The sequence below is a fragment of the Belonocnema kinseyi genome, chromosome 5 (genome assembly GCF_010883055.1).
Source record: "Belonocnema kinseyi isolate 2016_QV_RU_SX_M_011 chromosome 5, B_treatae_v1, whole genome shotgun sequence".
Classification (NCBI taxonomy): Eukaryota; Metazoa; Arthropoda; class Insecta; order Hymenoptera; family Cynipidae; genus Belonocnema; species Belonocnema kinseyi.
In genome coordinates this window covers 78,012,672-78,038,352 of record NC_046661.1, presented here as the reverse complement: position 1 = coordinate 78,038,352, position 25,681 = coordinate 78,012,672, and the positions used below count along the sequence as shown (strand labels likewise).

Below are 25,681 nucleotides of genomic sequence, written 5' to 3'. Positions count from 1 at the left end.
TTTTGATGAAACAATTAATCTTCAAAAACAAATTTTCAACAAAATTGTTCAATTTTAAAAAAAGTGAATTTTTAATTAAGGAAGGCGAATTTTTACAAAAAATGAAATATTTCAATTTTTAGTAAAAAAAAAATAATTTGAAACAAACAAAAAAAAAGAATTTTAAACAAAAAATTACAATTAACAAAAAATATGCGCACTTAGTTAAAAATTCTGATTTTTTTGTTGAAGATTCATCATTTCAGTTGAAAATTCTTTTTTTTTAAATTGAACTGTTTTATTTAAAATACATGTATTTTTTAAATTTATGTTTTTGTGGGGAAAATTAGGATTAAAAAACTAATTTAAAAAAAAAACAGTTTAATTTAAACAAAAATTGAATCAAAAAAAGAATGTTTACAACAAATTAAATATTAAATTTTTTAGTTAAGAAATTAATTTTTCACAGAAACAACAGATTTCCAACAAAATAGTTCAATTACAAAAAAAAAATACATGAATTTTCAACTAAGAACTTTTCAAAATTCTTGAATTCAAAAGTTTTTAATTTTTTGCAACCTTCAATTATCTACATTTTGTTTCAAATTTAATGAAATATTTTCAAATTTTAAATTATAATATAAGTTTTTTAATACTTCTAAATATCTTTAAAAATTTTTCAATTTTTTTTTTAAATTTTCGGAATAATCTTTTAAAACTAATTAAAGTTTCCAATTAAAAATAATAATTATAATTTTTAACATTGATTTTTAATTATATTACGTTATACAATCCTAATCAATTTTTAACATAATACATGAATTTTCAACCAAATAGTTGAATTTTGAACTAAAAAAGATAATGCTTTAAAGCAAAATCGGCTGTTTGAATTTTCAGCTATACAAAAATTCATTTTCAACAGAATAGTAAAATTCACCCAAAAAAATTTCACAAAAATCCTCGGGAAAAAAAAAAATTTTTAAATCTAATTATTATTATTATTATTATTATTAAAAATAATAATATTTTTATTTTAGAGATTTTTTCACACTTTTAGAAATAATTTGAATCATATTACAAAACAAAAAAAAACCTTATTTTTCGCAGTCTTGAAATGTCTACATTTTGTTTAAAATACATTGAAATCTTTTCAAATGTTAAATTATACTTCAAATTTTATCAAGATGTCTAAATATTTGTTAAAATGATTCGAATTTTCCCTACTAGAATTTTTTTATAAATCTTCAAAATATAGAAAAATTACCGTATTTATAATAATATTATAAATGATTATTATTAAAAAATTATAATATTTAAATCTTTCAAATTTTTCTTACTTCTAGAAATCATTTGAAATTTTATATTTAAAAATAAAAAAATCATTTGAAATATTTCCAGGAATCTTAAGAAAATTTGTTATTCTCTTGAAACTTTTAAAAATTTTCGAAATCATTACAAATTTTAAATTATATTTAAAATATTTTCTAAGCCTTCAAAATATTTTTTTTTATAATTCGAATTATCCTTAATACAATTTAAAAACAAAGTTTAAAACTTAAAAAATTCTCATTGGTAATGATATTAATAATAACAGAATATAATAATTATTATTATAAAAAGTTGTACAATTTAGTAAAATTATATTTGTAAAAAATTAAAAAAAAAACATTATTCCAAATTTGTATTTAGTATTAAAAATTGTTTTCCCTCAAGCCCATTGGGTAAACCGGCACTGGGGAATCTCCACACACTCCCAAAGTTCATTACACCAATTTTCTTACACACTCTTCGCCCGGCTCACACACACACCCTCCAACACCAGGCCGCCCTATTTACACACACTCACACCAACTCAAGAGTACGGTATGGTACCGTACGTCGTGCTCGTGAGTCGCGGCGAGAGTGAGCGAGTCAGTGGTTGGATTTTCGAATGATGCCTTGGTGATGATAAGTGTTGAGTGTTATGATAAGGACCGATTAAAAGTGTCTCAGATAGGTGAGTTTCTTATCAGAATTCCAACGCCCTTGAATTTTCTGCTCTTGATTCCCGGATCTATTCGAAATACGCCGAAACCTCTGACAGCGTCAGCGATCAATGTTGCTTCGGAACTTCGGGTGTGACCGCTCGCTGCCTAGCCCAATGCGACACGTTATGTTATGTTTCTTCATCATCGTGAAACCTTTTTACCGATCTTAAAAGTCCTGAATTTAATATTCCAACAGATTCGAGGAACTAGAATTGAATTAGAATTTTGAGGTTAGGGGGCTTGAGGGGCAAAATCCCCAACAATGGGGATGGAAATGAGGAACAAGAAAGTGATCGCTGATCACAGGTAGTCGGAAACGGTCTATTTCCGAGCGATGTTGTCATTCGAAAAGGTCGGTGAGATCATCGGCTTACCGTTTTCAGTGACCGCGTACTTATGCTGGAATTGAATAATTATTTTGCGCTCTTTTAGGTTCTTTTTTTCTTTGCGATTCGAGTAAAATCGGACGATTTTGGTTTTAGCCGGGAACGGTATTCGTAGATTATAGGTGAGTCTTTTCTGTAGATATTCTATGGGTTTTGTGCGTGGATTCCCTGGATTAATTGGGATTAGGAGCGCTGGGGCGCTGAGAGCCGTGCGTGAGGATTTTGGAAATGTTATTGCCCAAAATCGATGGGAGCGAGGGGAAAAATGGGGAGAAAATTCGGGGGTTGGAGTATAAAGTGAGAGACTAGAGCGAATAACTGACAGAATTCGCTGAAGTCTAATATCGATTTTATGAATGAATTTAGTTAAGAGTGATTCATCGAGAAAGTTGTGGGTGTTGATTTTTGTAAATAAATTAAAGTGGTTTAGTGCTTGATATAAAAATTATGGACAGAATGATAAATTAATGGCGATATTAAGAAGGTGGTTGGGACTCAAACTAATTTCTTAAAACTCATGTTTTTGGTTGAAGATTGATTATTTTCGTTGATACTTGATTTGTTTTGGTTTCAAGTTATTTTTTTCTTCAAAAAACTCATATTTTCACATCAAAAGATTAAACAATTTTTTAGAAAATTCATCTCTTTTGGTAAAAAAATTCATATTTTAATTTTTTTTTCAACTGAAATTTTAACTATACAATTTTTCGATGAAAATTGACATTTTTCAGTTAAAAATTCGACTGTTTGGTTGCAACTTCATATTTTAAATTGAAAATTAATTTTTTTGGTTGAAAATGTATCTATTTTTAATTTAAAATTCATGTATATTGATAAAAATTAATATTTTTGATGAGAAAATCAATCTTTTGAGTCGAAAATTTATCTTCGGATTAAAAAATTGAAGACTTTTGTAGAAAATTGGCCTCTTTTGGTACAAAATTCGTATCTTTTGGTTAAAAATACAATTGGTTGAAATTCAATCTTTCCTTTTTAAATTAAAATTTATTAATTTAACTGAAAATGTAACTATTTTAGTTTTTTTTATGCAATTTAATCTTTTGCAGTGAAAAATTCTGTTATTTGGTTGAAAATTCATTTATTTTGTGAAAAAATTTGGCTTTTGGAGTAAAACATTAATTTAAAAAAATATATATTTTACTATTTGGTTAAAATTCTGTTTTTTAAAAATATTTATTCGTTTTGGTTAAAAACTTAACTGTTTGATTGAAAATGCATGTATTTTGTTAAAACTTCATATTTTTGAGGAGAAAATTAATCTTCTAAGTTGAAAGATATCTTTTTGGTTGTAAATTTTACCTTTTTGTTGAAAATTCATCTCTCGTGGTAAAAAATTAATCTTTGTTGTTTAAAAATACAATTGGTTGAAAATTAATCATTTTTAATATTTAAGTTAATTTTTGCAACTGAAAATTTAATTACATATTCCATTTTTTGATGAAAATTGATCTTTTTCAGTGGAAAAATTCTACTCTTTGGTTGAAAATTCGTCTTTATCATACAAAAATAATCTCATTAATTGAAAATTCATATTCTAGATTGAGAATTTTTTTTTATTCAACTATTATATTTTTGGTTGAAAGTTTATCTTTTTAGTTGAAAATTCATATACTTCGTTTGAAATTGGTCTTTTTGGCAGAAAATTTAACATTTTGGTTAAATTTTTTAGTTTTAGTTTAACTCGCTATTTGAGTTAAAAATACTTCTTTTTTTTTGTTAAAAATTTAACTATTTTATTGAAAATACATCTATTTTGTTAAAAATTTAATTTAATTAATTTGTTGAAAATTCACTTTCTTTAAAATTTTTACTTAATTTTTTTGACTGAAAACTTAACTATTCGATTTTTAAAAAGAAAATTGACCTTTTCAGTTAAAAGTTCCACTATTTTGTTGAAAATTTATCTTGTTTGGTGGAAATTTAATCTTTGTTGGAAAAAAAGAAATATGTATTTTGGTTAAAAATTGGTCTTTATGTAGAAAATTAAACTTTTGTGGGAAAAAATTCAACTATTTGTTTAAAAAATCTTTTTCAGATACATAATTTTAGTTCAAAAACTGGATTTTTTAGTTCAAAATTAATTTCATTAACTCAATATTTTACTATTTTATGTTTATTTTAAAATTATTTTCTTTTGTTCAAAATATAACTCCTTGATTAAAACTTCAAATATTTTGTTGAAAATTCGTCTTTTGTGGTGTAATAATAATCTTCTTAGTTGCAAAATTGATCTTTTTGGTTGAAAATAATTTTAGTTGGAAATTCATTTTTTTTTTGTTAAAAAATTAACTATTTAGTTAAAAATACACGTGTGGGTGAAAGTTTACATATAAAAAATAAATACATTTATTAATCAAATGCAAACTCAAAGCTATGCAAATTTAATAATGTAAATATTTTACTTTTTCAAAATGAAACCATTTTAGATCTTGACATTAAAAATCGTTTAAATGTTATATTTGATTATATACCAAATACAACAGTTCAAAGTCAGTATGTTTAAAATAAATAAAATTCAAAAATTAAATGCCCTACAACTTGTGGTGAAATATCTGAAAACTGAAAGAATTCAACTTAGAAGTTGTGAAAATAATTTCTTCATCCTGTAGTTTAAATGAACACAATGGAACTTATAAATAGATTTAAAAACCCATGTGTTACAAATGAGTGTTTGTTTGAAAAATATTATTTGAATTGAGGCCAAATTGAAGCTGTATCTCATGATTTAAAGATAGAAAATTTTTTTCTCCTCAATGCTAATTTACTTGATACCTATAAATTTTCAAGGGCGAAACGATGACGTTAACTTAGATCCATTCTGTATTGAACCTCATATCTTAGATTAAATTTAGAATCTCGTACTAAATAAAGATCTTAAAAAATCGATTAACTTCAAAATGCACTTAAACTTTTTGAAGCTACAATTTTAAAAGTTTAAAGTTAAGATATTAAAATTTGAGACCCTATTTTCTATAATTGTTCACAATTTATTTTCATCTCAAAGAATTAAATTCTCATCCTTGTGAGAGGTGTTCCCTTTTTCAGAGAAAAATTTACGATACAATCCTTTAAACAACATTTTTTTATAATGTGTAAACAAATTTTGGGAATTTCTTTTGTATATGCGTAGTTATTCTGATGAGTATTTCGTCACATTGAACTTTGACTTGCTCTTGATTAATTATCGGTTCATAAATACACAATAATTCTGATTTAATATCTTAAAATACTCCAGAACCGTTTGATCTTGACACTCTTATCTCTTCGCGCGTAACTAACAAATGTTGTACAATATTTCATACAGATACAAAATAACAATATCGGTTCATATATGGAGAGTTTTAATAAGTAAAAAATTTGTGTCACACTCCATTTCACTTTAAAAAAGAAGAATATTTTAATTTTTTCTTGCAAACTTTCGCACTTGTTCTATATAAAATTATAATTTAATTATAAATCATAATCTATTATTAAAGATTACTGTATTTTAGCGTCATCCATTTTGTAAATAAAAATTTCCAAGGAAGTTATTTCATGACATTTATTTCCAAATGCTTATAAACATTATTGATAAAAGATAAAATTTTAATTGGAAATGATTTGTTAATATTGGTAAACAATTCTGTGCTTAACATTTTTCTAAGAAAACTGAATTCTTTCAAAAGATATTTAGAAGTTTTCGAAGTATTGCTAATATTCTGAAATAACTTAAATCTTGAGAAGATTAAACAAATTTTTTTAATGTCGATTTTTGATGATTTAGAAAAATAAGAAGCTATTTAAGAATTTGCAATGGTTTCAAGATAATAAAACAACATTTCTTAAGATTCCTGGAAAAATGTAATATTACTTTTTATTTTTAAATGTTAATTTAAAGAATTAAATGAAAAAGATTTCAAAACCTTTAAAATGATTACCTTTTCGAAAAAAACTGTAAACAACTTTAAAGCAAAAATTTTCAGTTATGCAAGATTACAAAGCTTTAAAAAGATTAAAAAATAATTAAAAATTGAAAAAGATTTCAAAATTTTTAACAAAATTTAGATTTTTGAATATTTCGAAAAACTAGCTTTTTAAGAATTTTGAAAGGTTTCGAGAGAATATACATTTTTGTTCAAGATTCGTGTGAAAATTTCAAATAACCATCTTTTGACAACAATGATTTTTCACTTTGAAGCTTTAATTTTTAAACAAAATTTCTCAAAATATTCAAATATATCGGAGAAAATTCGAAAATAATTTAAAACATAAAAAGAGTAAAAAAAATGTAAAATGAAATGTAGGTTTTCGAATGTTCGGAAAAAGAAGCTTTCCAAGAATTGTGAAAGATTACAAAAGAAGATAATTTTCTTTGTAAGATTCTTGGGAAAATTTCAAATAATCATTTTTATTTTTACTGAAAAAATAATTTTAAGAAAAAAATTAAAAAAGATTTCAAACAATTTCCTACAATTTCTAACGAGAATGTTGAAGATTTTAAAGCAAAATATTTCAATTTTACAAGCTTACACAATTTTAGAATAAATTGAGAAAATTCGAAGTTTATTCAGAATTTTGAAAGTATTCAAGAAAATAAACAACTTTTCTTTAAATTTCTGGGATAATTTGCAATAATTTTTCATTTTGTTAAAAATTAATTTTTGTTGTTAAAGATTCAGGATTTTAGTTTAAAATTCAGCTCTTTGGTTGTGGAAATTATTACGCAGAATATTCGCCTCTTGGTAACATTGTTTTCTATTTGTGTTAAAAATGCAACTTAAGAATCTAACAATTAGATTGCATTTCATGAAGAAATTTTTTTATTCGAATACTTATAACTCTCTGTACTCTTATTTTAGACGATAGAATATTTATTACTCAAAAAAATGACGCATAAGTATTTTCGAATTTTGGATTTTTTTTTTCTAAATCATAATTTTTTACTTTCAGATAGTTAAAAAAAAAAGAGGGATCATGAGGTTCACGGCGTGCATCCTCCTCTCGCTCACATTGCATGCCGCAGCTCTGAGTAAGTAAAAAATTGTTTTTGAAAATTACCATTTTAGTGTTAGTTAGGAAACTATTTAAGCATAATTAATAGTTAATAATTATTTGTTTACTTAAAGAAAATAGAGAAAGTTATACGTTATACATGATCAAAAGAGGGGATAATTTTTCTCTCTAATAATAATAATAATAATAATTTTACATTTATAGTTCAGGTCGTGGATAGCGCCGAGGGTGAAAGTTACTCGAAGTATCGTACGTTTTAATTCCCTAATTTGATAAATTAATAGCCAAACAGCATTTTTGTGTTTGCGACATGCAATTCACAAAATTCCATATTTCATCGACTTCAGCATCGCAGGATTTTTTCTTCCTTCAAATTATCCAAAATTATTTCAAAAAGGAAATCCACAAGATATTTTGTTGAAGAAAATCTGATACAGATTTTCCTAATATTTAATAACAATTTTACTTTAAATTATTCTTCAATATTCTTAGTTTGTTTATACATTTTTGTAAAGTCCGAATTATGAAATCAGATTCCAACTTTATTGTTGAATGAGCCTCAATAATTATTTTTCCAAAGAAAACGCAATACTGGAAGTGTTTGGAAAAAAATTGAAATTCTTCGATAATTATAATAAAAATTTGGAAAATATTCTGCACCCTTGATCAAATTCGAAACTTCATTTCGCCCCTGCTTTGTGAATTGAATCATGCTCTTCATAGTCATCCCATTTTCTCCGAAATCAGATTTTCGTACTCCATTTGACAATTTTTTCGAATTTTTCTTTCACTGATTTTTTGTGATCCATTTCCATTGACCATGAAATCGAAATCATAGGATTGAATGTGTGTCACCTCACCTTTAATGCTAGTTCTGATTTATAGATTTTCCTTTTTCTTGTAAATACACAATCTACAATGAATGCTTAATTGTGACTATTCTTTTTTTTTTATTTGAGAACATTTTTTTTTATCCATTTGATGTATTGATATGTTTACACAAAACAAAAAACAAAAGAGAACACTTATTCATGCTCAATTTATTTAAGGTCTGGGAAATCATTCTTTGAATTTTCAATTCAAATAATTCTTAAGGTTTATAAATTTATTTTATTAAATAAAAACCACCTGACTTACAAAACATTGCTGTAAAAAAAGCTTCGACCATTGGAAAAATTTCCAAAAATGCACGATGCAAACTCTAACCCGGGAAACTTTTTTCTCTTTATTTAAAATAATTTCTGTTCTTATGAGACGAACAATTATTATGATACAAACTTTGATAGAAATTAAATAGATTCTTCTTAGTGCTCCGTGTTTGACCGATTAAACGTTTAAACAATTCGAATAATTTCTACGATTAATTGATTAGACATTCAGCATGTAGAAAAGTTCGTTGGATTAAACTTTCCATCGTTTTCTGTTTTTTTTTTTTTAATTTAAATTAACTTATTAAATTAATTAAATTAAACGCTTTCAACGAAAAATATTAATTTTTAACAAAATAGCTCAACTTTTAACCAAGTAGCTGAATTTTCAACCAAAAAATATTTTTATTTAAAATCAATCACAGTTTAATTTAAATAAAAAAATGTATTCAACACAAAAATTTGTAACCAAACGGGAAAGGTTTCAACTAAAATGATGAATTTTCGAAAAAAATTATTTTTAACTAAGTAGATTAACTTTAAACCAAATAGTTGAATTTTAAACAGAAAAAAAGAAATTTTGAACCAAACACGTAATAGTTAAATTTTTAATGATATAAATTATTTTTAGCGATAAATGTAGTTATTGATATTACTACTAAATCCTTTTTTACGTTTTAAATTGAAAGAAATGCATTCAATCAAAAAAAGATGAATTTTGGACCAAATAATTGAATCCTCTACAAAAACAAATTAATTTCCAAGCAAACAGTTGCATTTTGATCTAAAAACGATGAAATTTCTACAAAAAGTGTTGATTTTTGGGCAAATAAATAATATTTGCACACAGAAAAAAATTGAACACAATAGTAAAAAATCCTCAACCAAAACCAAATTATTTTAATCAAATAGTTTCGTTTTTACCCTCATAAATTATGACAAAAACAGATGAATTTTCAAGTAAAAAAGATCGATTTTCTACCAAAAATGGAATAGTTAAATTTTTTCTTAAAAAGTTAATTTCGAACCAACAAAAAACTAATAGAAGTTATATTTTCTGTCAAAGAGATCAGTTTTCTACAAAAAAAAATAATAATTTTTAACGAAATAGTTCAACTTTGAAGCAAGTACTTGAATGTTCAACTAAAAAAGATAAATTTTTAACGAAAAATAGAATAGATAAATTTTCAAGCAAAAATATGAATTTTCCACACAAAAAAATAATTTTCAACAAAAAAAATATATATCTTTAACAAATTAGTTGAACATTCAACCAACTAGTAAAATTCTCTACCAAATAATAAAAGTTTTAACCAAAAAATGTTGGGTTTTATTAATTCAGTTCAAATGTAAATGGGAAAAGGAGATAAATAGAATCAAGAATAAGATTTTAAATAAAGATTGAATTTTTTAAGTAATTTTTAGATATAAGGATAGAAAACTGCAAATATTGCTTAAACATGTAGTTAATTGTTCACTGCACTTTTTGATTTGAGATTAAACTCTTTTAAATGTTTAAAACCGTTAAAAGTAGAAATTATTCCGATTGTTTGAACTCTCAACCTGTCATTCGCGGGGCACTAATTTTTATTGATGAGAATAATATTTTTCACATGAATGTTGCTTATTAAAGTGAATTTAATTACAGAATTCTATAAATTCCACCACAGATAAAATATATTTAGTGTACACTTTACTGTTTACAATTATTCTTTGTTTTCCTAGAATATATTTTTTTCTGTAACTTTAAAGCTGTGTCTCGAAAATCTCGTCAGTGGTGCATTTTATTTTTCAGTACAATCGCCTCCGCTGATCACGAAACAGCCACCTACGGACGAATTGCTATTTCAAGTGGCTCAGGTCAGCAAAAATGAAAACGAAAAGCCTTTCTTGATAGAATGTGAGGCTGAAGGTGAACCTGCACCAAGGTAATTAGAAAAATCAATTCTATAAGACTAACACTAATTAATAATTAATGCTTATGAAAATATTTTAATCAATTTATTTAATTTTAAAGGAAATAATTTTTTATTTAAATTGAGTTTTTATATTAAGAAAATGAAAATCCGAATCCTGAAGTTGATGGGAAATATTCAATTTTGGAAGAATTCTAAACTTACGACGATTTAAAAATTGGAACTTATATAGAATTTGTATCAAATTCTTTCTGTTTTCGAACTTGAAAACAAGATTCCTTTTAGAAATAATTACAATTTTAAAGCGCCATTGAATTTCTGATAAATCCATGTTTAGCAGCAATACAAAGTTTGAAACAAATAAAAAATAAACTTTTCAAAATAATAGGCTTATATTAAATCCCTTGAAATTATTCAAATTCTTAGAAATTCCTTGAAATATCCGAAAATGTTAAAAATCTTTCAAAATCCATGAAATCTTTAAAAATACCCTAAAATATTTCAAATGATTTAAAATCTTTCGAAATGCTTTGAAATTTTTTAAAGCTCTCAAAAGTTCCTTGGATTTTTTAAAAAAAATTTCAGATTCTTGGAAATTTCTCAGAGTTTTTAAATAAATTAAAAATTCCCTGGGATATTATAAAATACCCTAAATTATTTCAAATCTTTTGAAAACCCTTGAAACTTTTTAAAGCTTTTGAAAATTCTTTGGAAGTTTGACAAACTACCCTAAAAATTGGTTAATCTTCAGAATCACTTCAAATGATTGAAATCAATTAGAAATTCCGTAAAATACTTCAAATTCTTTGAAATCCCAGTAAATGACAGAAATCATTTGAAAATTCCTTGGAATCTTTTAAAACACACGAAAATATTTCATCCCCCTTGAAATTTTTTGAAACTTTTGAAAATCCTTGAAATTTTTAAAAAATACCCTAAAATGTTTGAAATCTTTTGAAATCCCTTCCAATTATTTAAATATCTTAAAAATATCATAAATTATTTCAAATCCTTAAAAATCTTTTGAATTTTTTTGAACCTCTTAAAAATTCGTTACAATTTTTAAAAATATCCTCAAATCTTTAACATTCCTTGAAATTATTTTATAATATTCAAATCAATTAAATATTCCTTGTAACATTTTTAAATATTCTTAAACCTTTCAAATTCTTAAAAGTATTTCTTGCTGAAATCCTGGAAATTCTATTAAAAGACCTTGAAAGCTTTTTCAAATTCCTTTTAAATTCTCGTAAATTTTATAAAATTCCTTGGAATATTTTCAGTCATGCTAAAACCTTATAGGCCCTATAAAATCTGCTCATATCTTCCGAAATTCTAGTAGATTATCTGAAAATCCTTAAAATCTTTCAAATCCTTGTAAATCTCTTCAAATTATTGAAATCTATTAAAAATTTCTTGGAATATTTGAAAATGTCCTCAAATATTTCAAATTCTTTAAAATATTTCTTCCTTAAATCATGGAATATTGATTAAAATACCTCAATTGCTTTATAATACCTTCAAGTCTTCGGAATTCTTGTAATATCTCTCGGATTAAATTTAAAAAATTATCTAAAATCTTTATAATTGTTTGGAATACCTTCAAATTATCGAAATCTATTCAAAATTTCTTGGAATCTTTTTAAATACCCTAAAATCTTTCCAGCCTTTTAGAATCAGCTCAAATGATTGAAAAATCAAATAAAAATTCCTTGGAAACTTTTTAAAGCTTTCGAAAAGGCATTTAAATCTTGTAAAATACCCCCAAAAAAAATTTTAATCTTTTCGAATCACTTCAAATGATTGAAATGTGTTAAAAATTCCTTGGAATCTATTAAATTTTTTAATTTCAAATATTTTAAATCCTTTGAAATATTTTGAAACGTTTTGAAGGCCTTGAAAATTCCTTGGACTCTTTTAAAATACCATCAAATTTTTCAGACCCTTGGAAATCTTCTGAAATTCCTTGAAATTTTTTGTTTGTTAATTAATAATCTCGGGTTGAAAATTAATCTGCTTGATAGAAAATTCGCTTTTTAGCTTAAAAAATCAACAATTTGACATAAAATTAAACTATTCGGTAAAAAATTAAACTGATTTGTAGAAAATTTGTTTTCTTAAATTAAAAAGTAATCTTCAATAAAATTTAGATTAAAAGGATATCCATTGTTGAAACTGCTTAGTGGAAAATCAATGTACTTTGTTAAAAAAACCGTCTATTCTGGTAGAAAATCCATATATTTGTTAAAAATGTATGTATTTTATGTAGCATTCATCGTTTTTGGTAGAAAATTAATCTTCTTGGTTGAAACTTCATCTTGTTGGTTAAAAATTTAAGTATTTTTTTGAAAATTCAACTCTTTTCTTGAAACTTAATCTTTTTTGCTTGACAATATTCTGCACGAATTTTTTTTCTTTATCACTCAAAAATCTTTCTAGGTTGAAAATTCGTCTTTTTGCTTAAAAAATTAATCTCTGTTAGCAGAAAGTTATAAAGAAATATAAATACGAAAAGAAATACTGGCAAAAGTGGCCAATTATAAGAAAATAGTGTATTTTTTCTCTCGAAATAGTAGCGAAATAGTGTCATCGTACAAAAAAAAAAAAAAAAAAAAAGTCAAATAGTATGGTGAGTGCGAGGTCCTGAATGTATTAATAAACAAAATGCCAAGTTCTAAATTGAAATCTGCAAATTTTAATCGCAATTTTTCCTTGGTGACTCTCATTCTTCTTTTTCTTTCATTTAAATTTTCTGTAATAAAAGCATAAGAGCCAGAGTGGAATTGCTGGAGAAGAAAGTGAGAATTAAAAGTAGAGAGAAATGTTGAACATTCCCGACGAAATTGTCCCATTCATAAAGTGTCGTCTTACAACAGACAAGAGACAAAATAAAAGTGCTTCGACTATCTTAGGGAAAGGGAAGCCAGAGTAACTGATCTTAATTACTTCGATGACATCATGGCCTTTGAGAGTATTGAGTTACGAGCACTTACTCACTCACTCAAAACCACCAAGTGTGAGTAAGTGCAGTTACATTGAATGGGAGTGGTCATATCGCACGGAAGAATACATTCATGGCTCTTTATTCTCTTAAATAAATGTAGGTTTTATCTTCTTCTGCTTAAATTAAATGCTCCCTCGCTCTCATTCCACGGCCCCAAAGATTCTCGATTTTTTTTAATTCGGATATCACTTTTTCTATCTGATAATGTAATCTAATTGGCAATTAAATCCCCATTTGTCACTACAAAACACGAAATTAGATGGGTCAATATCATTTCCTGGATTTGCCTTCATGATAATGAATACCCCACGCGTTGAAATTATAATTTATCACCAAAAGGAGAAAGTTGGGAATTCTCAGGGGGGCGACTAGGCCGGAAAATGAGCGGGAACTTTATTGATCGGCAAATAACCAGGAATTTAATTAAAAATCCGGGAAATTTTCCTTCTGATGGCAGACAAATTCTAGTTTTTATTATTTTAATAATTTTGTTCAATTTAGAAATGTGATTTCTACAGTATATATACAGTCGCAGATTTCACAGATTATCTCAGTTTACTTGAATTAAATCATAATTTGTTATTGAATGTTTTATTATTTTCCATTATATGAAAAATCTTCTGCAATTTTTATTTCTCTTAGATTTTTTTCGCTGACTTAAGTTTGATAAACCAATTGATCATTTATTATTTATTGCAACTTGGAACAATGAATTTTAGAAAATAGTCATCGGGTTTATTTTAGGACTGGGAGTTTCTATAAAATAATATTATTTTACTTGGAAAAGGGAATTTTTGACATAGAACAAGGAATTTTTTAAAAAAGAAATATAATTCGGATTTAGAAGAAAGAAATTTGAAAGAAACCTTAATTTTTAACGTCCATCTTCCAAATTTTAGATAAAGAAAGTATTTCAAGTTGTTTTTAGAAGAGAAGTTGTGCTTCTAAAAAGGAATATTGATAAATTGCAAGAGAAAATGTTGTTGCATTGTTCTTTATGAATTCATCTTTCTTTGGTTAAAAATTCAACTATATGGTTCAAAATTTTTTAAATTCATTTTTTTGGTTGAAGATTTATCATTTTAATTGAAAGTTAATCTCTGGTTGAAAATGTATCTTTTTGGATGAAAATTTAACTAATTTGTTGAAAATAGACAATTCATCTTTTTGATGTAAAATTCATCTATGTATTACATGTTAAAAATTGAACTATTTGATTAAAAATACGTTATTTTTTGTTCAAAATTAATTTTTCCAACTGAAAGTTCAACGATTCAATTTTTTTTTGTACAAAATTTAGATTTTTTAGTGCAAAATTTACATCTTTGTTTCTGAATTAATTTATTTCAATTTTTGCTCTGCTGTGTTAAAGGGTTTTTGGAATGAAATTGTTCAATTTTGAATATTTTCAATTTGAAATAATTATTGTTATAATTTGATTGAATGATACTTTTGAAATTTTAATCGCTTTCAATTTAAAGTTCTTTTCATCCAAAATTTTTAAATTTTAACTGATTTAAATTTGAAATTGTCCAATTTTTTATATGTATTTTGATTCTTCACTTTCGGGATTTCCAAAATAAAATAAAATTATAGTACCCTGAAAGATTTAATTCAAAACTGTTGAATTTCCAGCACTTTTAATTAAGAATGGTCTAATCTATCAAGTTTAGATCTTAAAGTGTACAATTTTGAATGATATTCAGTTAAAAACAATTCACGCGGAAAGTCTAATTTTCAAATTGATCATTTTCAATGTTTCCAAATTACATTAATAAATTTTTTTAACGTTTTAACTTGAATTGGAAATTTAAAACTGTAAGATTTTAGGCTTTAAAAAAGCAAAATTCAATCATTTAAAATTTGAAATTGAACTTCTAATTCAATAGCGTTTTTTTACATTTTCCAATTTTTAAGTATTTTGTATACAATCATTAAAATTCAATGTTCTAGAATAGGAAATTATACAATTTTGAACATTTTGGATTTGAAGTTATTTTTATAATTAAATTTAATAATTTTTTCGAAATTTTAATCGCTTTCAATTTCAAGCACTTCTGATTCAAGTCTGTTAAATTTCAGCTATTAAGGTTTTCAATTAAAATCGAACTCCAATCTAATACTTAAATCTAACATTATTTAATTTCGAACGCTTTTATTTTAAGAATGAAATTTTTATTTCTATTTGACATTATTTATGGTTTAAATTTAATATAAAACTATTTTGAACATTTGAGTTTTTAAATTGTGCTCAAAAATAACTTAAGAATTTTTTAGCAATCCAAATCGGACAATTTTTGGCTTTAAAAAATTCAAACCTTTTTTATTTGAAAATGAATTTATCTGCAAATTCTATGGTGCTTGAAAATTTGTATGCTTTATAATTTCTAATGAATCATAATATTAGATTACTATGGTTTAAACTCTGACGCCTCTAAATTAAAATTTCTTTTTAATTGTTTGGTTTTTCCAAATTCAACTTTTTTAAACAAGATTTTCAAGGGGCTTTAGAGAATTTCCAAGAATTTCGGAAGATATGAAACGATTTTACGGAACCGGTAAGGTTTTAGAATTTTTTTAAATTATTTCAACCGATTTTATAAGATTTCCTAGGATTTGATGGGAAAATTTTAGAAAGAAATATTTTTAAGAAATTTAAAGATTTTAGGATATTTCAACAGATTTCGAGGAATTTTCAATTAATTTTAATAATGAGAAGGGATTTCAAAGAATTAAAAAGATTTTAGGGTATTTTTAAATATTCAAATGAATTTTTAAGGGCTTTAAAATAATTTAAGGAATTTAAAATTATTTTAAAGTATTTGAAATAACCGTAGGTTATTTTAAACATATTTTAATATGTAGAGATTCCAAAGATTTTAAGGTATTTACAAAGATTCCCAGAAATGTTGAAAAGAATTTTTTATTTTAATCACCATGATTTTTTATGAATTTCATAGAATTTCTTCTCATTTCCCCGAAATTATCTAAATTCACTTTAATTTTACTGAAATAAATAGAATTTAAAAAAATCCAATTCGTTTTAATTGTTTTGAACTCTTTTGATTTTATCCTAAACTTTCTTTAATGCGCCTGGAACCCCTATAAATTTCATCGAATTCTTTATAATTTTTCTTTGCTTTAAAAGAACATTAGCCAAATTATTAATGCACATTAGTCACTTTTAGTTACTTTGCGGCACATAAATGCTCTTACTTTTTAAAGTAAGTTAGGCTTGGAAACTCTGAGAATAATAAATAAAAATGTATAATCTTAAATTTAAAATGGTTTCATTCCATTTATAACAGATTCTATATTAAAAATTTTGCAAGATTAGAATTTTGGTTTTTAAATCCTTATGTTTAGAGGAAATGCAAAATTAGTCCGGGAAAATTCAGGGAATTTTGAAAACGAATTTTTCCAACCACACTGATAAATAATTATTTGAAAAATGTAATGAATTTCCCATTAAAGATAAATGCGTAGAAAAAAATAAAGAATGTTTATCGGTTGTAAAAACATCAATTTGAGTTATTTATTTTTCTCTTGTTCTAGTAAATCAAATTTTAATAAATAATTCATAATACTGAATTGCAGAACACATTTTTATGCTATTAATAAAAATATTGAATTCTAGAAAGCAAAATGCAATTCCAGTAATTAAAATTGAATTTTACAGAACAGCTGTTTAATTCTAGCTTTTTCAATTGAACATTTTTGCTATTTAAAATTAAATCCTAGCATCTTAATTTAAATTTTACCTATTCAAATTTAATTCTAACAATTCAATTTCAATTCAAATTAAATTCTAGTAAATTCTAGTAAATTCTAGTAAATCAGCAAACAAAAATATGTTGATCTTAAATGATTGCAAAAATTGGGAAGTTTTTTCATATTGAGCTCGCCAATTTTTTTATAGATTGGATTCGCGACCCTGCCCTATAAAATACCTCGTGAGTTCGACCCAATCGTTTACTCGTTTTTTAAATTTGAAGCAAGAAACAAAAATAGCAACTCTATCTAATCTCGCATCTTTCAACTAATTTTAAACCAGATATCATTTCTCAATTTAAAAACCCACTCTCACTTGAAATTTTTAACCTCGATTCAACATTTTTCTAGCTCAGAAATTCTCTTTGTAAACACTCAAGATTCTTATGATTCTTAATATACATTTTTCTTATTGTTCCACAACCTTTGTGCAGCCAAGATTTAAAAGTGCGTGGACCGATATCCAAAAGTGTGCATATGTAATTTTACCTTTTAACATATAATTAATTTTTTATTAATTAATTACTATAAATGATGAAAATTCCTATTTCCTTTTCTGTATTTCTCTTTATTCCCCTTTTTCTTGTTTTTTTCCCCCTGATGAGAACTGAATTAGTAGAACCAATAAGAAAATTCAACTATTTTCGGTGGAAAGTTAATTTTTTGGGGTTAAAAATTCGTCTTTTGCGGTCAAAAATTTATCTATTTTTGTAAAAAATTCAGCCGCTTGCTTGAAAATGAACTTTTTTGTTAAAAATTCATATTTTTTGTTTAAAAATTCTTTTTAGTTTGAAGATTCATAATTATAGTTGACAATTGAACTTTTTGGTCGTAAATTAATTTATTTGTTAAAAATTAAACATTTTTTAAGAAAAATTAATTTTTTTCTTTGTTAAAAATTAACTTTTTTAACTGAAAATTTAACTATTTGGTTGAAAATTTTTTTTTTGTAAACAATTTTCCTTTTTGATTGAAAATTCGACTATTTGGTTAAGAATTCATCTATTTTGTTGAAAGTGCAATATTTTACTGGGAATTTAAGGCATTTAAGATTATTTTATTTATTTTTAGATTATTTTAGCCTGTAAAGCCTGTTATTAATACATAACTATTATAATTAATTAAAATTTTTTAAATTAATAATTAGTTTTTATAATTAAAATTAAATATTTTGTTGCAACTATAATATAGAGCCAATCATATAGGTCGAGGTGCTTTTATGAAGGTAATTAAAAAGTAAATTAAATCCGTAATAAAAAATAATATATCATACCGCAGTAATAACTATTTAAGTTTAACAAGTTTTAAATACTGAAAACTATAGTCCAGTAAAAATAAACTCATATAAAAAACTTTTAGCTAAAACATTCTTTTTATTCAATATCAAATTGGAATAGTTAAGACCTTCTAAAAGAAGTATTAGAAGGTGTAATATTTTAAAAATAGAAAATATTTCTCATACTGAGGATGATAAATTCTATAATTTCAGAAATCATTAAATAATCATCTAATAATATTTAAAAATCAGGGTGTCTGCTGGTCGCGGAAACCTCGAAAACCGGGAAATGAGCGGGAACTTATTTTATTTAGGATTATGAAAAAAAAGTTTTTAGTTGATGAACTGTGAACATAAATTAATTAATGATTTTTAGATTTATTGTACAAGATAATTAAAACTTTATAAGCTATTTTCAATTTTAAAATAACTTTAAAATAATATATTTCTAATAAAAGGATTTTATTGAATTTAAAATATTATTTCAGTCTGAAATATTCTATTTTTAAACCATTCATTTTGAAATTTTTCAATAAAAAAAAGAATAATTACTTAATATTTATAAATATCTGACTGTTCATTTAAAATAACTAATTATAAATTAAATATTGAAGACTAAACCAAAAAAGTAAACTTTGAGCGTTACAATTGTAAATGTTCTATATAAAAAAAATTTAATTTGTAAGTTAATTAAATTTTGTAATAATTTCAAATAACTAAACAAAGGACGTAGGGTCTACGTGTATAGACAATGATTTTTTATTCCGAAAAATTAATTTTAATAGTATATTTTAAAAGATTTACAAAATTGTTGAAATCGACTGGAAGATTTTAAGGAAATTTTTTGTATTTGGCAGGAATGGGAAAAAGATATATAGGAAAAATTCGAATAATTTTAAGAGATATTTTAAAGTTTTAAAAAGATTCGAACTAAATTTAGAACTTGAAATAATTTCAAATACTTACTGCCGAATTAAAAATAAAATGTAGATTTTTGCAGATTTCAAACAAAAAATTTAGCATTTTTTTCATAATTGTGAAAGACTTCAAAAGAATAAAAAAATTTCTTAAGATTCTTAGGAAAATTGAAAAATTATTAAAGTTTAAGAAGATTTTAAGAGATTAAAAAAATTATGAAAGAAGAACATGGAAGATTTTAAGGATTTTTTTTAATTTGCAGAATTCTCAAAAATTGCAGGAAGATTTCGATTAATTTTAAAATATAATTAGAAGTTCTGACAAAAGTTTTAACACACTTCGTTTAAATTACTTGATATCATTTCAAGTTTTTCATTAATTTTGATTCCTTTTAAAACTTCTATGTATCTCTTAAAATTACTCAAATTTTTTCTAAAAATAATAAGCGTTTAATTGTTATTTATGCGTCAAAATTTAACAATTTCACTTATAAATTAAACACTTTTTAAATAGAACAATTAAAATTGTAACGCTAAAAGTTTAAAAGTTCTTCGAAAATCTAAAGATTCAATGCTTTCTATGTAAAACAATTCAATTTTGTACATGAATTCTCAACCAATTATTTGAATTATCAACTAAACTAGATCAATTTTCAACCAAATACTTGCATTTTGAACTAAAAAAGATCTTTTTTCAACCAAAAATGGAATAATTTAATTTAAATTTACAAAAATTAATTCTTGAAAAACAAAATTTCAACCAACGTGATCAATTTTTACCTAAAATTATGAATCTTCAACTTTAATAGATGGATTTTAAGCCAAAAAAATGAATATACAACCAAAGAGTTTAACGTTCAAACAATCAGTTTTATTTCCAACGACAATTCTAAATTTTCAAATAAAATTAATACTTTTTAACTGGAATTCTTGAATTTTCAACCAGAAAGATTAATTTCCAAACAAGAAGATTAATTTTATACCAAAAAATACGATTTTTCAAGAAAATGCATACATGAATTTTCTACGAAATAGTTCAATTTCCAATTAAAAGATATCAGTTTTAATCCAAAAATGGAACAATTAATTTTTTAGTTAAAAAATTAAGTTTCAGCCAAACTGATGAACTTTTAACTAAAATGCTGAATCTTCAACTGGAATATTTAAGTTTTAAAGAAAAAATTTAGTTTTCAACTAGAATGATGAATCTAACTGGAATTTAAAAAACATCAATTTTCAACTAAAATGATAAATTTTTAATTAAGAAACGAAATGTTAAATTTTTGAGTTAAAAAAATGTCAAAAGAAAAAGTAATTTAAAAAGGACAGTTACATTCTCAAATAAAGTGATGAATTTTCAACCAAAACGATACATTTTTAAGGAAAATTATGGAACATTCATTTAGAATAGTTATATTTTAAGTTTAAAAAAATAATAATTTTCACCCGAATAAGAAACCAAAATAATAATTTTTCAACCAAAGAGATGAATTTTCAATTAAAATGATGAGTCTTCAACTAAACAGAATTAATTTTTGACGCGAATTTAATTAAATTTTCATCACAAAAAAGATTTATTCTGAAATAAAAATGTAGTAATTGAAATTTCAAATAAAAAAGGTTTTATTTTTTAATCAAAAACAGTTGAATTCAACCAAAAAGAATTTATAACCAAATACATTAATTTTCGAAAAGATAGGTGCTTAAATTTTCAACTAAAAACGATCAATTCGCAACCCATAATAGAATACTTAAATTTTCAGTTAAAAAAACTAATTTCAAACAACAAAAAACGAATTTTCAACCAAACTTAAATACAGCAATATAAAGCAACTTGCACAAAATTAAATCATTGTTATTCAATTTTATATTACAAAAAAAAACATTAATGTTCCAAGAAAAAGGAGGAAATAGGAGAAAGATTAAACGTAATTTTTAAATGTATTTGCAGGATTTTCTAAAAGTTATAGAAAAAATTCAATTCATTTTGAAATATATTTAAAAGTTCTGAAAAAAAATTCAAAAATTATTTTGAATTTGTAAAAATTTAAAACCACTTCTAGATTTCTGAAGATTTTGAAATAAAAATTGAAACCTTTGGAGGATGCCTAGAATATTTAAAATAAAAGTAATTTAACTTCTAATTTAAGAACTGTTAAGTTAAAAACATTATTTTTATATTTTTAATGTGTCTAGCTTAAAATTACTAAAAATAATGTAATTTTGAAATTTTTTAAAGTTCATTGCTTCATTCTTTAATTTAGACTATTCAAAAACTTAAAGTGGATTTATATTTTTGAAACTTAATCTAAACCTTTGAACTCTATAATTTATAAAAGTTCTAAATTTTGCAGTTTATCTGCATTTCATTTAACATTGTTTATTTGAAAAGTGTTACTACCTTCCATTTGCTACGCGTAAATTTTTGAGCTTTTGAATACACAATAAATTTGTTTGAATTATTATTCAAAGTCATGAACTTTAGGGACAAATTTGGAAAATGATTTATTATGTTTTTAGTATTATTTAATTAATTAATCGATGTTTTCAATATACTTAAGAACATCTTGTTATATAATTCATCATTTTAAAAACCGCGAAATATTTGAATGGCTCCGTACTCTGTAGAAATTATATCTGGAAAAAAGGGAATTTTTATCCAGAATTTGAGTAGACACCCTGCTGATTTTATCTCAATTAAATCCTGAAATCTTTGGTTTGTCCACAGATACCGATGGATCAAAAACGGCAAACACTTCGATTGGCCAGCCTACGACGACCGAATGTCCCAACAACCGGGTCGAGGAACCCTGGTTATTTCCAAGCCGAAAGAAGAGGACATGGGACAGTACCAATGTTTCGCTGAAAACGAATGGGGCACAGCCACCTCAAACTCGGTCTTTGTCCGAAAGTCGGAACTGAATGCCTTCAAGGAGCAGGGTCGGAAAACCGCCGAGGCCGAGGAGGGAAATCCGTTCAAGTTGACCTGCGAACCACCGGATGGTTGGCCAAAACCAAGTGTCTACTGGTTGATCCAGGACCCCACCGGCAGCATAAAATCCATCAATAATTCGCGAATGACTCTCGATCCCGAGGGAAGTCTCTGGTTCAGCAATGTGACGAAATTCGACGCCTCGGAAAATTCATTCTACACTTGTGCGGCCTATTCCGAGTTCCGCAACGAGTACAAATTGGGAAACAAAGTTCTTCTGCACGTGAATAGCGCGAGTGCATCGGCAAGTCAAAATAAACATCCGCCGGTTCGACAGTACACGAGTCGGAAAAATGAAGTCGCCTTCCGCGGTGGCAAGCTGGAACTTTATTGTATTTATGGTGGTACGCCCTTGCCGCAAATTGTCTGGAATCGAAATGGCAGATATATACAGCTGAATGATCGGGTCACTCAGGGGAATTATGGGAAGTCGTTGGTGATAAAACACGTTGGATTTGAGGATGAAGGGACTTACACTTGTGAAGCGTCGAATGGAGTTGGAGATGCTCTCTCGCACTCGATACATGTTGAGGTTCAAGCTGTGCCGTACTTTACAACGGAACCGGAAATTCAGAGCGCTGCCGAAGACGAGACTGTTGAATTCAGGTGAGCCGATAGTTTTGGTGCTTCGGGTTATTATGGATTTTAGGGGCACATCTACTTTTATGTCCTATCCAATCATATCCAATCATATCTTGTCATTCACGCGACTTCAACTCTTTTACGTAGACAAGTGAACCTTTTGTTTAAAATTCATATCTTGTTGCTGATAGGTCAACTGAAATCATTTTTTTGATGATAATTATCATTTTCTCTTTCTTTTGTCTGATTTAAAAGTTCGTCTTTTTTTAGTAGAAATATTGCAGGTTTGTTTTTGTTGATGAAAATTTATTGAAATTTTTTCACATGAAAATTCAACTATTTTTTTAATTTGTCTCTTTGACAAAAATGCAACTGTTTAGATGAAAATTTAAAAATTTTTTTAAAACGTCATACTTTTTGGTTAAAAATTATACTATTTATCACAAAGTTAACTTATTGTTTACAATTTTTATTTTGGTGTTGTAGAGTGAATTTGAATCTTCTTTAGGTGAAAATTTAACTATTGAAGGTTTTTTTTTGTTTTCTTAATTTATCTTTTTCAGAAGAAATTTCATCTTTGTTTAATAAAAATGTTAACTTTTCGGTTGAAAATTCAACTTTTTGTGAAAGTTTTTATTTGTTTTATTTTTAAATTCAACTGCTTCAGCTGAAATCACATCTTTGTTGGATAAAAAGGCAATGGTTTAGTAGAAAATTCAACAATTTTGTTGAAGTCATACTTTTTGTTTGAAATTTTTTCTGTTTTGTTGAAAATTTAACGATTTCGTAGAAATATGAACCTTTTGTTTAAAATTCATATTTTGTTGCTGATAAGTCAACTGAAATAATTTTTTGAATGAAAATGATTTTTTTTCTTTTGTCTGATTTAAAAGTTCATCTTTTTTTAGTAGAAATATTGTATGTTTTTTTTGGATAAAAATCCAAGTGTTTTGTTAAAAATTTAACTATTTCATATAAAATTTACTTTGTCTTTTCGATTTAAAAATTCACCCGTTTTAGTCGATTTTTTTTACTTCTCTTTGACAGAAATGCAAGTGTTTAGTTGAAAATTTAAATATATTTTTAAAACATCATACTTTTTGTTTAAAAATTCCACTATCAAGAAGAAAGTTAACTTATTGTTTACAATTCTTATTTTGGCATTGTAGAGTGAATTTGAATCTTCCTTAGATGAAAATTTAAATATTATTTTGAAGGTTGTTTTTAGTTTTTTTTAATTCAGCCTTTTTAAAAGAAATTTAATCTTGAATAAAAATTCAAACTGTTCGGTTGAAAATTCAACTTTTCATACTTTCAAAATTCATACTTTTTGGTTAAAAATTTTTCTGTTTTAATGAAAATTTAACTATTTCGTCCAAAAGTGAACCTTCCATTTAAAATTCATATTTTGTTGCTGATAAGTCAACTAAAATAGTTTTTTGAATGAAAATTATTTTTGTTTTTTTTTCTGAAAATTTGTCTTTTTGACTTAAAAATGCATCTTTTTCTAGTAGAAATATTGCATGCTTTTGGATAAAAATCCAACTGCTTTGTTGAAAATTCAGCTATTTCCTAGAAAATGTATTTTTTATTAAAAAATCGTGTTTTTGTTTTTAAAAGTCTATTGAAAATTGTTGAAAATTCCTTTTTTTGCTCTTTGAAATTATTTGCTGTTAACTGAAAATTTGACCATTCATTTTTTATTGACAATACTTATCTTTTTTGTTGAAAATTGAAGTATTTTTTTGTAGGAAATTTGTCGTTCTTGGTAGAAATTAATTTTCTTGGTTAAAAACTCAACTATTCCAGTTAAAGATTCATCAATTTAGTTGAAAGTTCATCATATTGGTGGAAAATTAATTTTTTAACTAAAAAGGTAATTGTTTCATTTTTGAATAAAAACTGAATTTTTTGTGTGTTAAAAAGTCTATTGAAATCTTTTCACATGAAAAATCATCTATTTTATTAAAAATTTGTCTTTTTGATTTAAAAATTCACCTGTTTGAGTAGAAATTACATCTTTCTTGGATAAAAATGTAACTGTTTATTTCGAAATTCAACCATATTGGTGAAAAGTCACACTTTTCGGTTTAAAATTCTGCTGTTTTGTTCAAATTTAACTATTTCGTAAAAAGTTTACTTTCGGTTTTAATTTAATATTTTGGTGTTCAATGAAGAACTGAATGCTTTTCTGGATGCAAATTCAACGTTTTTTCTGAATTAAAAATTAATCTGTTTTAAGAGAAATTTAATCCTTTTCGGATAAAAATACTACGGTTTGGTTGAAAATTAGACTGTTTAAAAAAGAAGCCATACTTTTTGTTTGAAATATTTTTTGGGTGAAAATTCAACTATTCTTTAAAAAATATATAAATAAAAATGTCATCTTTTTTGGATAAAAATGCAACCATTTCGTGGAGAATTTAATTGTTTTGTAAAAAATTCATTCTGTTTGGTTAAAAATTCATCTTAGTGAATTGAAAATTCATTTTTTTGTTTTAAAAACTTATTCCTTTCTATTTGTTCAAATTTGATTACAAAATATGAACGCCCGATTGAAAGTTTATAAACTATTTTCAATTTTAAAATAACTTAAAAATAATATATTCATAATTATTATTGATAAATTATTAATTATTAATTAATTTATTATTATTGATTAATTATTAT

The 25,681-nt window shown here is 25.0% G+C and overlaps 1 protein-coding gene across 5 annotated transcripts in view; it reads left to right on the top strand.

Moving 5' to 3' along the window:
- The first annotated feature begins 1,852 nt into the window (after positions 1-1,852).
- Positions 1,853-25,681, top strand: part of LOC117173327 (neuroglian) — a 69,358-nt gene continuing 45,529 nt past the window's right edge. For 3 of the 5 annotated variants that reach the window (XM_033361818.1, XM_033361821.1, XM_033361820.1), the window contains exons 1-5: positions 1,853-1,975; positions 7,343-7,421; positions 7,610-7,654; positions 10,349-10,481; positions 22,166-23,035. In XM_033361818.1, the coding sequence (XP_033217709.1) occupies positions 7,367-7,421; positions 7,610-7,654; positions 10,349-10,481; positions 22,166-23,035 (1,103 nt within the window). In that variant the 5' untranslated portion in view covers positions 1,853-1,975; positions 7,343-7,366. Of the gene's footprint in view, positions 1,976-2,764; positions 2,784-7,342; positions 7,422-7,609; positions 7,655-10,348; positions 10,482-22,165; positions 23,036-25,681 lie in introns of those variants that run through there. The other 2 variants (XM_033361822.1, XM_033361823.1) reach the window with 2 other exon arrangements.